The 19,159-nt window shown below is 35.6% G+C and overlaps 1 protein-coding gene across 1 annotated transcript in view; it reads right to left on the bottom strand.

The window, feature by feature from the left end:
- The window catches only part of LOC149784857 (uncharacterized), a 75,443-nt gene that overhangs the window by 31,870 nt on the left and 24,414 nt on the right, over positions 1–19,159 (bottom strand). Inside the window, exons 5-9 of the mRNA XM_089978431.1 lie at positions 13,733–13,833; positions 11,995–12,156; positions 7,215–7,308; positions 6,223–6,289; positions 4,134–4,297 (exon numbers count right to left, since the gene is read on the bottom strand). Coding sequence (XP_089834557.1) covers positions 4,134–4,297; positions 6,223–6,289; positions 7,215–7,308; positions 11,995–12,156; positions 13,733–13,833 — 588 coding nt within the window. The remainder of the gene's footprint in view (positions 1–4,133; positions 4,298–6,222; positions 6,290–7,214; positions 7,309–11,994; positions 12,157–13,732; positions 13,834–19,159) is intronic.

Genomic DNA, 19,159 nt, shown 5'->3' with positions numbered 1-19,159 from the left:
AAACAAATGCTAACAAAATAGTTCCCATTAAAAATTCTTAAATCCTACAAACAATGTCTGAATAACTGTTCACTTTTTAACTGAATATCTGCACATGAACGACTTTTTAGGGCAAACTGAGTAAGCTGCCTTGCCCTGAATGTGCAAATTGTTTAGAAAATTATTTTCATCCAAGAACACTTACATAATGACAATCAGGGAAACTAACTCTACTATCCCCTGAATCCAGCACTCCCAAAAAGATGAAAAGTTCATCTTTTCATTTAAATACCATACAGACCAAGGTGACTCCAGTTTTAAGCTGAGCAAGACATCAACTAGAATTCTTGCATTCAAGAGGTGGTGTTCAAGGGTTTTATAATAATGTGATTGACATTTCCCTTATTTTCACTTATTATGGCAGCAGGCAGTTGGAGAGATGTTTGTCCTCCTCTTCCAACTCTAATGATGCTCATAGTTAGACATTCTGAAGTCAGCAACACATGATCTCTTTCCTCATCAGCTGTTTTTATTCAGTCCATTCCATAGCAGGCTCTAAGTGGGTCAAGGTTATCCCCATACTCACATTGTGGGTTATTCTTATCAGGGTCTTCATCCATATCAGTGTAGAACATCCCCACTGACATGGACAAACTATTGCCATTGTTTTTAAATGGATCATGAAATCACTCGAATGGAGCCACAAACAAATGACTCAAAGACTGGGTTGTCCAGGCAGGTCTTGCTATTGCTAGTATGGCTGGCTACTTAAGTATTATGCATGGCTATGGGTTGGACAATCAGTTAGATGGTTGGCTCTGGAACCACCTGTTATGATGGTTGGCAAAAGAGACAGATCGGTCAATTCGATCCTGTATTCTTCCATATACGATGGCACTATCAACCAATTTTTGACATGGCTTTTCAAAGTGATGTACCTCCAGTCACTAGACAACAGACATGCCCTTCCAAATAACTGAACTGTCTGGTCAACCGCCAAAGCTGCAGTGCACAGCATGAAAGAATGCTGAAATGGATCACCAAGATCTGAAAAATACACCATGTGCTCAGAATCTGGCCTGAAGGCCATGCTCAAACATTTATGCCCACTGGTCTGCCTAGATAAAGGAGATGGAGGGACCTTCTTATATATGCTCTACTTTCTATATAGAGCCTTGTAACAGTCATGCAGACAAACCTATTCAAAGGCCAGCAACTGCAGCATCACTTCACTTCCTGTATCAGTAAACACATCAGCTCTAACAGCATCTGGACAGACAATAGGTACAGCAACTCTGCAATCCGTGGTTTCTCCAATGCGCCAAAGGTAATTATCACAGCATTGTACATCTAATTTGGAAGGGGTTACCAACAGAATGTCCCTCACTATGCAAGCAATCAATACCATCTTTGGGTAAAGGCTCAAGACATCACAGTGCTCCATACAATACTTTGCACATGTCATCTTGCTACTGATGCTTTTCCACAATGCCACGGATTCAAGATATTCTGACCATAATATACACACACTGCATGCTGGGAAATGAACACTGTTGTGCAAGCATGAAACAATGTGCAGCCTCGTTAGCTTTATACTTCTTATACTTACTCCATATCATAACCACTGTTTAACTGAAAGAACAAGAAAGACCAAAAGATGGAAAATTAAAGTTTTCACCAAGCATAGCAACATACATTACTTAAGCAGAAATATATATGCCCTGAGTACAAATAAACTGCCAACAATACACATCAAAGATACTATGCTGAAGCACAAAGTCCACAAATGTGAAAGAATTCACATAAACATTGATCAAAAGCACACAAAAAAATAATGATTACCACTTGTAGTAAAAACCTTAGTATACTCTGATATACACACTTTCTTGATGGATGGGTTGAAATCAAGAAGATATTCATAGGATTTCTGGAGGATTTGCAGGACTATATTGATAGTGTTGATCTGAGGCTGAAAACTCAAGTCACCATGCAGTGGTAAAGGGGAGGTAATAGGCAAGAGTTTCTTCCCTTAACTATATGTCGTACTGATAGAAAAGTTTTATTATTTGGAAGGGTGGGATTCAGGAGCCTGAGTTTATTTTCCATACATTAATGTAATCAGGGAATCTATTCAATGGAAAAACACTATGACAGGTAACAGGCAACCAATTCTTTGTGTAGCAAACTAACCACTGAGCCACTTTGGCTGCCACCTACAAACAAATTAGGAAAAGATACTTGGCTTAATTATGAAGCATAAAACATTGTCCTTTTCTGAAAATCTTACAAAGAAGGAATGGAGTACAACCAATGTGATCAGTACAGGCATGACAAAATTATTAAATTCTGAGTGTATATGAATGAGAATTGGCTTAATTATACTATATTAAATAAAAGGGTAAAATTTATGTCAACAATTGCACAGAATAAACCAAACATTATTTAAATATTGATACATCACTCCCTTGATAACTCGCGTCCTGATAACTCGCGAACCTGCTTATAACGCAGTGTCATGCGTGGATCCCATTTTTTAAACCCGAAAATACCAAAAAAAATTATCCCTATTTGTTGAACTTGAAGAAAATTGCAATCAAAATTGGTAACAGAAACTTTGATGTATCGCTCGTTTTATCGTTGAAAACGGTAGATATGACCTGGAAATTTTAATCAACACTATGAAATATCCAACTTAAAAATAACTCATACAATTTTTTACATTTTCTTTCCAAACAACATTCCTAGTACACCGCAATTAACAATATGTAAGGAAATTTTGATCAATGAAAATGTCACTTACGCCAAGTGGAGGCAGTACTTTAATAAATAAATACAAATTAAATAACTCTTTTATCAATTGAAATTTGTGTTCTAGTTCCATCATTTAGTTCCTTTTAAGTGCAATCGTCATAAGTGCAATGTGTCCTCTTGTAATTAAACATAAAATGTGTCAATCTAGCATAACAGCTATGTCCTCGAGCGTCTAATTAAATGCCGATCATGTTTTGATAACTGACTTGTGGAAGTATTTGTTGTACTGTTGCACTGAATTAAAAGCTGGCCTCCTTTATATCATCACGTTAATTATGTCTTTGAATTAAAAAAAGGAGGTGGAATAAAAGAAAAGTTAAAAGGCACAAAAATCGGACTAACTTAAAATCTAGTGGCCTGTCATATGAACTCACTTCATTTGATCAATCGAACACTGTAATAAACATTACTGTGTATGTAACAGAAACTACCTTAAATTAACCGACTCTTTCATAACTGATCAAAGATAACAAGGCAGGAAAGCGAAAAGAATACTTTGCAAAATAAAGAGCTTGATTTCACAGATACGGACCATTGTGGGCAAGTGAGTTTCAGAGAATTCTTGAACTGGCATTTAGAGATATCCTCAGGGATGATAAGAAATTTCATTATTACTTCCAATGAAATCACGACATTAACATTGTACTAATTGAACATTAAAAAAATTGAGTTTCGACGTAGATGTGTCACGAAATAAATGTCGCATGTTTTTGAAAAAATGGAAGCTTGTTTGGTGGTGTATCAACAGTTAGTCTAGTTCCCAGATTGTGGACTACCGATTTGGCAAGATACTATTAAATACCACTACGGGAACCAGACTCATCAAGAAAACAAAAAGCAGTGACGTAATACACAGATGTTTCGCGTACACGTGATAGTTGTTCAAACCAGTTGGAACGATCTTTCATATGTTGGATATTTTGAGAGAAAAAAATGTTATTTAAACAGAATAACGAACAACTTCATAAGAAAAAGCGCATTATTAAATATTATTATCAACGTGATTGTAAAATGAGGATTCAGTCATTAAACAGCCCAGTTCCCTAACGCTGCCCCCCCCCACGGTTTACTCGATGTCAAAGCGATTTGTTTTCAATTTTTGGAGGTCCCTCTTTAACTCGCACCTCGCTTATAGTGCGGTCTATGTTTGTGGACCCTGTTATGTGCGAGTTATCGAGGGAGAGGTGTACACGCATGTATATCAACATCTCTTTTGTGCATATTGCATTTCTGTAAACCCGATGAGCCAATTAAACATAATTCTGAGAAAAGGACACACAGAAAAAGCTGCCATTGTTGCCTATTGTGCTAATGGACAAAACACATTTCATACTTGATTATACCTGAAATATTAGCATCCACCTCAACATTTGCGGCTGATGCTGGTGGTTTCCTGAGGATCTTGTAAATAACTCCTCTTATCTTGGTGTTGATATGTGATGGCTTTTCAGGTACATCCTCCTCTGTCGAAACTGACCGCAACATATTTCCTGCAGCAGAGTACTTCCTGAATAACAAAGAACAAAAACAGATAATATTTTCTAATAAATTGTATGAATGTACACTAAAATCAGAAACAACATGCCTCTTTTGACAAGTAAATGATGAACTGCATTTGTTAAATATTTTTGCTATGTTGCCAAAACTTTATGCGAATAAGTCTCAAATCAAATTTTGTCTTAATCAAACCTACCAAATTTAGATCCATGAGGGTAAGTAAAATGAGAAAGACACGTCAAAACAGAAGTTTAATTGTAGCTGCCATACTAACATGGTGAATTTTTTTCAATTTTCTTGTTGTTAACAAACCATGAGTTTAGAGTCCCAAAGAATCAAGTTACAGCCCAAAAGAAGTTATACTTTCTTACCTGTATTTCAGCAAATTCTTTCAGACTGTGAACAAAAGTTAAAATTTTTACCTCATATGGTCAATAAGGAATTATAAGTATTAATTAACAATTATTACAGTCTACTCCTCTGCATTCCACCACCACTAGGCATAAAGTTGACTTTATATGGCAAAATTTAATGAAACATATTTTGTAATCAACAGACTAGTTTAACCAACAGTGATCTTCAAACTCCAGTCTCTTATGTTTGATGCAAACTGTTTGAAAAAAAGCATGTCACTCATTTATTTGTTTATCATACCCATGTCACAATGACTTATAGCCAGATATTATGTCCATGCCATCCTCAGGTAATGTTATGTTTATACACCAATTAATCAAGATTAGCAGAATTTTAACACAATGGACATGGCTGAATAAACAATATATAAGGTCTTTAATGGCCTTTGAACTGAAGAATTTTAACACAACAGACATGGCTGAATAAACAGTATAAGGCCTTTAAGCCAAAGTATACTAACACAATGGACATGGCTGAATAAACAGCATGAGACCTTTAATGGCCTCTGAGCTAAAGAATTTTAACACAACATACTTGGCTGAATAAACAGTATAAGGAATTTAATGGCCTTTGAACTGAAGAATTTTAACACAACAGACTTGGCTGAATAAACAGTATAAGGTCTTTAATGGCCTTTGAACTGAAGAGATTTAACACAACAGACTTGGCTGAATAAACAGTATAAGGTCTTTAATGGCCATTGAGCTGAAGGATTTTAACACAACATACATGGCTGAATAAACAGTATAAGGTCTTTAATGGCCTTTGAGCTGAAGAATTTTAACACAACATACATGGCTGAATAAACAGTATAAGGTCTTTAATCTGAAGAATTTTAACACAACAGACTTGGCTGAATAAACAGTATAAGGTCTTCAGTGGCCTTTGAGCTGAAGAATTTTAACACAACAGATATGGCTGAATAAACAGTATAAGGCATTTAATGGCTTTTGAGCTGAACAATTTAATAACAGACATGGCTGAATAAACACTATAAGGCCTTAATGGTCCTTGAGCTGAAAATTTTTTACATTATGGACATGGCAGAATAAACAGTATAAGGCCTTTAATGGCCTTTGAGCTGAAGAATTTTAACACAACAAACATGGCTGAATAAATAGTATAAGGTCTTTAATGGCCTTTGAGCTGAAGAATTTTAACACAACAAACATGGCTGAATAAACAGTATAAGGCATATAATGGAAGTAATGTGGAATTTCGTATAAACATACTTACTCCTGTAGATCTTTCATTGTATACAAGGTAAGTACTGTACTAGAAGTAATGTGGAATTTCATATAAACATACTTACTCCTGTAGATCTTTCATTGTATACAATGTAAGTACTAGAAGTAATGTGGAATTTTGTATAAACATACTTCTGTAGATCTTTCACTGTATACAAGATAAGTACTAGAAGTAATGTAGAATTTTGTATAAACATACTTACTCCTGTAGATCTTTCATTGTATACAAGACAAGTACTAGAAGTAATGTGGAATTTCGTATAAACATACTTACTCCTGTAGATCTTTCATAGCAGAAACAGCCTTCCCTCTCACACCTTCATCTTCCTTTAATTTTTCCACTGATATACAAAAAAAGTTAACATAATAAAACCAGTCCGAACAGACACCTGAATTAGATAGTCAATTGCCCATAATTTGCAGATTTTCAAAGTGCTGCTTTTCTTATACTGTATCATTCTTGAATTTATGGACACTTGTTCATAACAGATAAATATAGGTTTTTACTGTATTCAAACTCATAATTTTAAAATTTCAAAAAAATCTGATACTAAAAATGTTAAATATACTTACAGTTACTTCAAAGGGATAATAGCGGCAATGATTAAAAAATATAAAATTCATCATTTAGAGCATAAACATGTACTTGGAATATATTTTTTGATGGAATCCAATTATATATACATATTTTATATGGGAATAGTTATGTTAGTAATAGTTATGTTCATGAAAATTTCATCATTCAGAAATATATATATTTTAACAAAAAAATCTCAATAAACATCATTATTTTAAACCTTTATCAAAGAAGTTTCGTTCAAGATTTATTTACTAACTTTGTGAAGCAAGTTTTATAGTATCTATGCTCACTTACAACTTAGGTCCAACTGCAAACTGTAGAGATCCAGATCTGCATGCACATAATGTACTGGCAGATATGGGTCTATACAGTTTTGTTAGTAGTAATCTGTAGAAGAAACAATAAAGAGAACCTGATATGCTGGCACATTATGCAACAGCAGATCAAGGTCTATTTTGTATTTCAGCTGGACCCGATTTATAAGTACAAATGGTATACAAACAAGTACATATGGTATACAAACAAGTACAAATGGTATACAAGCAAGTACATATGATATACAAGCAAGTACAAATGGTATACAAACAAGTACAAATGGTATACAAACAAGTACAAATGCTATACAAACAAGTACATATGGTACATAACTACTCTGTACTCCACAATGTCAATAAAGATCAACTTACTGATAAAATCTGCTGGATTGTAATGTTCCTCTATGGGAATTCCTAGTGAAGCAAAATGATCTATGACCATTGTTGTTTCCCCGAAGTAAGCAACCTATAATTGACATGTTTAAAATCACTGTTTTCACTGTCTGCATGTTACAAAAAGTTGTCTGATACGACATGATTTTTGGCAATGAAATAATTGAAAGATGAAATTCAAAATATTTTGAACTGTGTTCTTTAACTTCATTCAAAGTAATGACAAAATACGCTTGAGTATAATGGTGATTGGTAAGCATGCATATCTTCTGACAATAAAGATAATATGTAAATACACTAAATTTCACAGCAAAATTGACTAAAATTTGCCAGAGTATCTGGATTCACAAAATTCTGTCATTTTTTGCCTCTTGCTGTATGTCAAACAGGGCAGTAACAAGAACAGTAACAGGGCAGTAACAAGAGCAGTAACAGGGCAGTAACAAGAAATGTAACAGGGCAGTAACAAGAGTTCCAAAAAGGGATTGATGTTCAACTGGCCAAAAATAATTTCCAGGATTCCTAGATATAACTGTTTCTTCTGCTGAGTGCTGAAAACAACTATGATATTCTTCAGCAATTAAAAGTTATTTAAGATGGCTGCCATGGTAGACACACTGAATGTAAAATAGAGACCATTTTCTTTTACAACCAAATGGGTATCAAAATAAGTCCTTTGGCAAACCCCATTCAATATCACTATCCATTCTAGAAAAGTAGCAATAACAAGCTTTTGATGGTGGCCATACTGGACATCAGATTGACATTGGCATCATTTTCATTTATAACCAACTGAAACTCATAAGAAGTCTTTTGGTGATAACACCATGTCAATATAAAGTTAAAACCTATGTCGATATATTCCATGTTAATATAACGTGAAAACCCCATGTCAATATATCGTGAACACCCCATGTCAATACAATGTGAAAACCCCATGTCGATTAAATGTGAAAACCACATGTCGATATAACGTGAAAACCCCATGTCGATATAACATGAAAACCCCATGTTGATATAACGTTCATGTAAGACAAGCAGCAATAACAATTTTTTAAAGATGAATGCCAGGACAAACAGAAGTTAATTGGCACAATTTTCATTAGGGACCAACTTGACATCATAATTAGTCTTTTGGTGAAACCCCATGTTAATATGACAAAGCCCATGTTAATCTGACAAACCCCATGTTAATATGACAAGCCATCCAGAGTGAGTAGAGATAACAAGATTTTCAAACTGGCTGCCATGGTGACTACACTGGATGTCAGACTAGTGTCATTTCTATTTAGGACCAACTAGACATCATTAGAAGACATTTTATGAAAGCCCCATTTTGATAATACCATCCATTCATGATGAGTAACAATAAGTGTGTGTGTCTGTGTGTTTCTTTTTTTTCATGGCAATCCTCCAAGGAGTTTAGGAGGTATACTGATAACAAAGATATGGACCACAGGACAACACACCATGCCATACTCTATTCTGGACAATGGCCAGTAGAGCTGAAAACACTGGAAGCATAGTGATTTGTTCATCTGCACATCCTCATATAAAGGCCACAACATAAAAACATTTCCACTGACAAATGAGACTATTCACAAGATTCTGTCAGATGCTAAATCCAGCTCCAGGTAAAAAAGAACAATAACTCTGACAAAAACTGCAGTAGCATTGCAATTTGTTCAAATATGCTTCTTCATATGATGACCATACTATATACCAAGTTTCACAGTGATGCATCAAGAACTAGTTGCATTCACAGGATTCTGTCAAACACTACAGTCATCTGCAGGACAAAAGTGGCAATAACTCTAATGAAAACTGTGGGAGGACAGTAATTTTTTTATATATGGACATCTTCAGGTGATGACCATAATATTCGCCAGGCTTTTCATTAGGGGCAAAACGATACACCTCCGCCACCTATCAATATGATTCAAAGCAAATAATATGATATAGTTTCATTACACATATCAACTTGAGGAGGTTCTTTTCATCTTTAGACACTCTGTCAGTGGTATGGTAGTGCTATTAAATATGTGTTGAAAATTTATCTAGAACACGTCTGAGCAGAGATAACTATCAACCAGATCTTTTAAATTGTACTTCCAGCAAAACAACTTCCATGGTCACAGGCACTCCTTTCTGCCAGTGAAAAAGGGAATTATTAACAACACCCACTCCCGTTCTGCAAATTAACAAGGTGACTATAACTCATAACTTGTGTGATATGGATTCTACCCCCTGGTCAGTTTTGTTCTTTTTAATCCTGTTGGCACAATCAGTTGCTGATTATACAAACCAGCATAAAAAGGAGACATTCCAATTAAGCTACTCTGCATATCGTTTAAAGCCAGGTCTGTGTCAAGTTTCAATGTTGCTGTGTATCTGTTTGGACTGAACTGGGATGACAATACATTCAGTGTTTCATGAAGTCAACAAGCTACAGTTACTGCTGATTGATTGGAGGTAACTGTTTTACCCAGGATTTGAATAATTACCACCATCGAGAACTGAATGCAACATATTTCACTCTGTGGCACACCAGAAGTGTAGCCTTCAAATTTGATCCAAGTAGACAAGATGAAAAGCAACAGATAAACTTCACATAAAAGTATTTATTAAAGGATCAGTAAAGTGATTGATTACATCATATATGGAGAAACAAAATTAAATGTCTTCATTACTTTGATGTATGTTATCAGTGTCTGGACATGATGAAAGGATAAAATAATTAGCTTGGAAATGGTGGGGGAGGGGCAGATTTTGAACCATGTGAGTTAGTCACCTTGCATTCATTTGTAGAAGGTGAATGGATGTTGTCAATAGTCTTCATTGTATATAGAGAGAGAGATGAGTGCATATATGAAAGAAAGAGTGCATATATGAAAGAAATGAGTGCATATGTGAAAGAAAGAGTGCATATATGAAAGAAAGAGTGCATATATGAAAGAAATGAGTGCATATATCTCAGATGTATACTCAATTGAAAAAATAAAAAGTAATAATTATTCACGGGTGCTGAAGATTAAGGTAACTTGAATAGGGCAAGTATCATTTGAATCGATAGTTCACCTCTTGTACTGTTATGGAAAAGTATAAATATATCACAATATTGATTAATCATTTCACCTTCATTGCAATCCATCAAAAACTGAACAGCTAGCTGCACTTACAATATTGTGTCACACACTGTATTAAGCTAAAAAAAGGGCAACAAGTGTAACTAAGTAGCTGGAGCAATGTGACCTGTTGATATGTGTATCTTAGCAACAACTGTAACTAAGTAGCTGGAGCAATGTGACCTGTTGATATGTGTATCTTAGCAACAAGTGTAACTAAGTAGCTGGAGCAATGTGACCTGTTGATATGTGTATCTTAGCAACAAGTGTAACTAAGTAGCTGGAGCAATGTGACCTGTTGATATGTGTATCTTAGCAACAACTGTAACTAAGTAGCTGGAGCAATGTGACCTGTTGATATGTGTATCTTAGCAACAAGTGTAACTAAGTAGCTGGAGCAATGTGACCTGTTGATATGTGTATCTTAGCAACAACTGTAACTAAGTAGCTGGAGCAATGTGACCTGTTGATATGTATATCTTCTGATGATGACCATATCATTAACCTAATACTAATCCAAGATTCTGTCATGCAATGCATACAGCTGCAAGTCAAAAAGGGCCATAACTCTTATAAAATGTAGTAACAATAGGAATATATCAGTATGCACATCATCAGGTGAGGACAATAATATGCCAGTATGCACATCATCAGGTGAGGACAATAATATGCCAGTATGCACATCATCAGGTGAGGACCATAATATGTCAGTATGCACATCATCAGGTGAGGACCACAATATGTCAGTATGCACATCATCAGGTGAGGACCATAATATGCCAGTATGCACATCATCAGGTGAGGACCATAATATTTACCAAATTTCACTAACAAATTGTGTGCCGGATGGATGAACTGAGGTGAAGATGGACAAGCACTAAGAATTTTATATATTCTCAGCACCGCCATCCCTATAAAATATAACAAACTAAAAAGAAATAAAATTAAACAAGCATACAACTATATATGCATGGAATGGTAAAATGCTTGTAGGAAAACTTTATGTGTATTGCAAAACAACCAGGATGCCAATCAAAGGATAGATATATCACAAAGAATGTACTTAAATTCAAGGCTTATTTTTATTTCAATGAAAGCATTTTACAGGAAAATAATTTTAAAAAAATCAAATGGCTCAAATGACCAGATTAAAGGGAAATAAAAAGGCAACAATTCATATGCCACACAAATTGGAAATAAAAATGTGGATGGGAGATGCTTAAAGAAAATACTAACTAGGAACTTGCAATGAAAACATGAAAAATGTCCAACCAAAGGAACGATAAGAAAAAACATAAATTTCAACCTTATAAATAACTACAATGCTAGCTAATACTGTTAATTCATGTTTGGTTTGTTATTTTTTTGTAACAGTTTTATAGTTTGAGGAAAAAATGACATTTCACTGGTGCCTAAACATGGGGACTGGGGAAGGACCCTTGTTTCCATGAAAGGATCATGTCATGTAGGGTCTTTACATTTATGCTTTGTAGCAATCTCCATCAAAATAGTGAATTCACAATGAAATCAGACCAATAAAGGATGAGGAAAACCATCTTATGTTAAATACAAGCTTACAGGTGCCGCTTTAAAATATCCTCATAAAAACCGTTAATGCCAGCTTTATTGTATACCTGTCCTTGAGACAAGAGAAGTAGCTTGTGGAACTGGAAGAAGAGCTGCGAGGAAGGCTGATGGATGGAACACACAATTGTTTTGTGGGATTTCTCTGCATATGCGGATAGAGTTGATATCAAGCTTGAAGTTGTGCTCGAGTCTAAACCAGTGGTGGGTTCCTAGGTATTGAAAATAAAGAGGTTAGCTTTATATGGCAACACAAGATAAACTTTATTGGAAAACTTAATCTTTGTATCAGCATTGTCTCACATTACATTCAAAATTGTAACAAAGACAGAAAATAATTACACTAAACAGGTATTTCAAAGCAATATTGTATAATATTAAAATAAGCAATATTGTATAATATTAATAAGCAATATTGTATAATATTAATAAGCAATATTGTATAATATTAATAAGCAATATTGTATAACATTAACAAGCAATATTGTACAATATGAACATATCTTCCCTGCTACAGAATATTATAAAATAATCTAACCAAATTACCTCCAGATGAGAAAATTTTCAATTTGCTGAACACTTCTTGTATCATTACTACTCTAATGTTATCATGTATCGCTATTGGATTTCAATCGAGTGATATCGGCAATAATTGTCTTCGGTGCACTTTGATGAAATAACTAATTGTTAATATAAACAAATTCATATTTTTCTGGCAAAACTGTAAATCTAATGGCGATATTGTGATAAAACTTTAAGCTAACAATAACATCTTTAATTACCACTAGACTTGAGGAAGTTTGTGTGCTATAGACAAGAACTCCCATCAAAATGACCACTGCTGGGGACAACAATTTTGGCAGACAAGTTGGTCAGTTTATGTAGATTTTATCAAAACTGGACCACTGGTGTCCTTGGCCTCACAAATTCCATTCTAATTGTTTTCATTTTTTTTGAAAAATTTACATGAATTGCATTGTTATATTCATGCATGTATGTTTCCATGAAAGATAATTCCAAGAAAGATTTTCCATGCATGTGTGTTTCCCCAAAAGATAATTCCAAGAAAGATTTTCCATGCATGTGTGTTTCCAAGATATATAATTATGATTTTATTTAGAATAATGACTGCAAAGTAATCTTACATCTTGTATTGATGGATAGCTATAAGAAAGAAAACCATGTAATCAAAATTTCTGTTTACAGAAGTTTAGTGAACTAGAATACTCAATAGGCAATAATGAGAAATTAATTTTGTGACAGCTGAATGTCATTTGAAAAGAAAAAAGTACATGTCATCTTTTGATATACAAAGCAGTAAATATTCAAGGAACAGCACCAGTCACTGCATGACACTTATTCTTTATTCTCTAAATATGTTGCTTATTAGCAGATGAAAGTTTATACCAACAGTATTACTGCACAGGCTTAATAATAAATATGTGGGAACTGGCTCCATGCAGTGACTGTTGCAGTCCTTCTATTATAAACACATTATTCCTTGAGTTAAGGTGTTTAAAAATGGGAAAAATAATATGTACTATCTACTGTATGTACTCGCTTATAAATTGAGTCCAAATGCAAACTGCACAGACCCTGATCTGCCTTGCATAATGCACAGGCAGATCTGGGCCTATGCAGTTTGTTAGAGTAATCAGTAGAACAAACACAGAGCCTGATCTGCTGGCACATTATGTCATGACTGAGCAGGATCTATGTTGTTTGCAGTAGAACTTGTCTTATAAGTAGGTACATACAGTATTTTTGAAATGTGTAAATTGAACTCACATCTAAGAATATGAGTACTGGATCATGAATAAGCTCACAGGCAATGCTGGCCCTTTTCTTTTCCCCTCCAGATAATCCTGGCATCCACATGTCACCCATGTCTGAAAATTAAAACAAACAAAATATAATATGTACTATAATTTATCTGCCATCATACTAAAGAAAGAAAGTCAGTCAATCTTTAAAAGAAAGCATTTTGTCATTCAATACATTGATGCAATATTTTCTGTTTTAATTTGCTATGTTTAGTTTAGATGCCTTACATTTGAAATATTTTTTTTTTGAGAGGTAAAATAATTTTAATTATGTAATAGTTACCTACGACTGTTGCATATCTTTCCTTTTCTAATCCTTAATAATTCCATCTTCCAGTTAGTATTGGGGGAGGGGCAAACTTGAAAACAGTGACTCCTTGGTCAATGTGCATAACACCATTCTCTTTTAACCTGACCCTAGAGTACAAGGCATCAGGGAAGTGTGGAAGGAGTAAATCTTTCCAACAGCAGCAGGTAAGTATTATGAAATTATGGTTAGTTTTACCCACCCATCCCAAAAATACATTTTAATAGCAGTAATAGATTACTGTTACATTAATGAAATACCATTTAGGAGGTAGGCTGATGGAATAAAGAACTCTGATATAGAAAACTATTGTACTAACCCATATGGTAGGAGTGTTCACTGCTAGATAGTACAAGATTCAGCCTCAAGTTGTGCCATCACCACAAGGCCCAACAATATAAATGTCAAACACCCTGAGTGAGACATTTTGTTAACGTTAAAGAGCTTGCTGATAAAAATAGGAAGTGCTGACACTTTACTAGCTATACTATTGATACAATAGTCAAGGAAACTTTGAGCAGGATGCCAAAATCTGGGCAAGATATTTATCATAGAGGGCCTGTAAACATAAAACACACTTACTCAACAAACAAGAAAAGATTTAATGGACAAAAGAAATCAATTAAAATTCAAACAGAAAACAACTACTGCCCTGAAAATCTAAAGATGATTCACAGTCTTACAAAGGAATATGTGCACTTAATACATTAACATATGCTAGTAAGTAACTAAACAATGTGATGGTCAGTTTTGCTTTTGTTCAAACTTCAACATTTTTCCAACAGTTGGATTTGGCCAGAGCATATTTCACAACATCCTTTTTGGCCACCACATTGGTATACATGACATGTATCAAACCACATTGGTATACATGACATGTGTCAAGCCACATTGGTATACATGACATGTGTCAAACCACATTGGTATACATGACATGTGTCAAGCCACATTGGTATACATGACATGTGTCAAACCACATTGGTATACATGACATGTGTCAAACCACATTGGTATACATGACATGTGTCAAGCCACATTGGCATACATGACATGTGTCAAGTCACATTGGTATACATGACATGTGTCAAGCCACACTGGTATACATGACATGTGTCAAGTCACATTGGTATACATGACATGTGTCAAGCCACATTGGTATACATGACATGTGTCAAGCCACATTGGTATACATGACATGTGTCAAGCCACATTGGTATACATGACATGTGTCAAGCCACACTGGTATACATGACATGTGTCAAGCCACATTGGTATACATGACATGTGTCAAGCCACATTGGTATACATGACATGTGTCAAACCACATTGGTATACATGACATGTGTCAAACCACATTGGTATACATGACATGTGTCAAACCACATTGGTATACATGACATGTGTCAAACCACATTGGTATACATGACATGTGTCAAGCCACATTGGTATACATGACATGTGTCAAGCCACATTGGTATACATGACTGTCAAAAATCTTATTAAAGGATCATAAATATAATTAAAACTGCAATATTCAAAAATAAAATTTGGGACAAATACAACTGTTTTGTAAAAAAAAAATAATTAACCAAATTATTTTGATGTCAGTACAACATATCATTTAATTTACAACAAGGTTACTCAGGAATTTTCTTACATTCCATACTGACAAAAACTATAGAAATACTGGTACAGTGAGAAAGTACCATGGTACGTACCTTCAACAAAAGAAAATAATGGTGAAGCACTGCTAGAGACAATGCTTCTTTCTTCAAGAGACTGAAGGAGATCAGTATGCAGGGCAATCATTGCAAGACTATATGCCTAATAAGCTGTCCAAGATTTTAACTGGAAGAATAGCCCAGCCTGCAAACTGATATCCTCAATGTGATGAAACAGAGTTGGGTGGTGGTGGTGGCGCTTAAGGTGACTAATGAATTTGATAGCTGGAGGTAAGCACCAGCAGCCAAACTGTAGAAGAGAGGACATAATCTGGTTGAGATGTTGCAATATACAGGAATCTTTTTCATTCTCGGTGCCAGAAAGCATTGGACAGCAAATTTGGGGGAAGAAGGTGGTAAAAACTTGGCCCATCTGGTGGGGAGCTAGGGACCCCAATGGAGGGGAAGGAACCATTGCCAATGGTTCCTCTGAGAACACATTTGAATCCACCATGATGGAAATGACATAGATGTCTTGAGCCTGCTTCTGACGTGAAACCAGACTGTCCATCCAGTGCTCAAAGAAAAGGTTTTTCAGACAGAAACCCGGGGGTGGGGTTACTTTAGCAGAAATAACAAGCCCAGACTCAAATTCCATGTGCTTAAAAGGGCCAAATTTATTTGTCATACAATGCTACAATTGCTGCACTTTAAATAATATAAAATGATTTTAAAATTTTTTTATATATTAAACAGATCTCAAAATATTTCACATAAATCAATGTTTTCCTCCAGGTCTTTATGTCAGCTATTGTCCACTGATCTATCAAGGTCCCCCTGACTTGCTGGATCAGCAGTGTTGATGTTCATCAGCCACTGATCTATCAAGGTCCCCCTGACTCACTGGATTAGAAGTGTTGATGTTCATCAGCCACTGATCTATCAAGGTCCCCTTGACTTGCTGGATCAGCAGTGTTGATGTTCATCAGCCACTGATCTATCAAGGTCCCCCTGACTTGCTGGATCAGCAGTGTTGATGTTCATCAATCACTGATCTATCAAAGTCCCCCTGACTCGCTGATCAGCAGTGTTGATGTTCATCAACCACTGATCTATCACGGTCCCCCTGACTCACTGGATCAGCAGTGTTGATGTTCATCAGCCACTGATCTATCAAGGTCCCCCTGACTCGCTGGATCAGAAGTGTTGATGTTCATCAGCCACTGATCTATCAAGGTCCCCTTGACTTGCTGGATCAGCAGTGTTGATGTTCATCAGCCACTGATCTATCAAGGTCCCCCTGACTTGCTGGATCAGCAGTGTTGATGTTCATCAACCACTGATCTATCAAGGTCCCCCTGACTCGCTGGATCAGCAGTGTTGATGTTCATCAACCACTGATCTATCACGGTCCCCCTGACTCGCTGGATCAGCAGTGCTGATGTTCATCAGCCACTGATCTATCAAGGTCCCCTTGACTCACTGGATCAGCAGTGTTGATGTTCATCAGCTAGTGAAGAATGTCTTGATCGATAGTTTCTCTCTAATGCTGTTCCTAGGTGCCCATTAATACATTTAACCAGCATTGCATTACTCATTCAAGTGTTTTTATCATTTTTTGGCAAGTCTTTCCTCATCAGGATTATTTGGTAATATAGGAGTGTGTGTAGGGTTATCAACCAAATCCCTATCCCCAGACTGATAAATAAACCTTGGTGACCTCGTGACCCCATGACTCGTAGATGGCTAGTGACTAGTGCCTGCTCACTGGACACAGAACAACCAGGTGACAGAAATCTGATGGATAAGAACAAATCATATTTATCTGAACAAGACTGCCGCCATTCCCTCTCAAGAAGGCATAAATTGCTAATCTAATTCACCAGGAAAACACTCTCAGGTGTTTTTCCTCACATGGGAGAGGCCAAAGATCAACCCCACACTGGTACTGATGGCACAATAACAAAGCAGTAGGGATCCATGGCCCTTGGGTGATGTCCAAACCATGGATATTGCAGAATGATCATGCCTTATAAGGCAGTAGTCTTCCCCAACACAGTTCCAGACCCCTCCTGGAAATGGTGGGGTTATCTATTAAAAATGTGGGTCCATCCTACCTCCTTCTAATATGCTATGATTTTCAGCGAATTCCTACACCCAATCTGACTAAAGACAGATGCCCATGTGTACACACCATGTACATGCAAAGCAGATGGGGTGAGTCTCTCACAATGCCCTCCAGTGCCCACACTTGCCCACATCATTCGACATAAAAAAATATGAAAGATAGATATTAACGCAAAACAAAAAGTCTAGAACGAAAAGAGGGTAGACAATACTTACCTCTGCACTAGAAGAATGAAGGGGGATACAATTTAATGAATCTAATATAACAATAAGTAGCTGGGAACTAGAGTACAGGAAAAGGAAGAAAGGAATGCAATAGTAGCAGGTAATGTATTAAGGTATGATAGCAGTAAAATTCCATTTTTTTTCTCTCCCCCCCCATTTTGAAGTTCATATTCTCTAGAGATTTTAGGTCTTCATGTTAAACAATTTAACTCTTGTAAAAAATTTTTTTTTTTTAAACCTGGCATTAACTATTTGCACTGATTAAGTACAGTAGTCTACATAGGTCCATCTTTAGTCATGAAGTAGCAGATGAAGTCTTTAATTACCTTTCATTTAGTTTTTCATGTTTGAAAAAGAAAAAAAGGCCATGCACATAAAAATAAAAGCAATCATATTTAGTTTATGACAGTTTATTCACTTTGTAGCTGGTGACTGTAGTGTAAAATGTGGCAATCTTTATCTTTACATCACTAATAATTTATGTGCCTCTAAGTGTCTGGGCACAACAAAAATACAAATTAGTTTTGAGTCATAAGACCAACATTTCTTACAGTACAAACCCATCAAAACAGCCTTCATATAGTGGTCGTGTAGTCACAACAATGATTATAATTACCCACACCTAACAAATTTCCAATTGGAAGGATGTGTACATAATGGTCATCTGTTTTCTGTGGTCAGTGGCCGGGTGTTACTAAAGCAGTGGCAGTCACATTCTGTGACAGGTATTGTTTGCAATCTGAGTTTTTATATTTGATGAAATAAACCAATTTTTGGAGAAAAATTAGTTCATCCTATTTAACTAAGAACATATTTTATTTGATATTTACAGGTATGAAATGTTTCAGTTAACATATTAATAACTATAGCCACATTAAGCTTATTTTCATTTTCTATTCATCACAGGACTCTCACAAGCTGACACTTTAGATGTTGGCAACTAATTAACAGCTCAATCCAGATAGTGTTTGAAGTGTGAACATTTTTCTAAGCATAACTGTAAAATCTGGTCAAATAATGAGTAAGTCCTCTGTTCCACAGTCATGCAAAGTGTAAATTAGGAGTTAAATTA

The sequence above is a fragment of the Sinohyriopsis cumingii genome, chromosome 13 (assembly GCF_028554795.1).
Source record: "Sinohyriopsis cumingii isolate HCF-2022 chromosome 13, ASM2855479v2, whole genome shotgun sequence".
Lineage (NCBI taxonomy): Eukaryota > Metazoa > Mollusca > Bivalvia > Unionida > Unionidae > Sinohyriopsis > Sinohyriopsis cumingii.
This window is presented reverse-complemented; position numbering and strand designations above follow the sequence as displayed.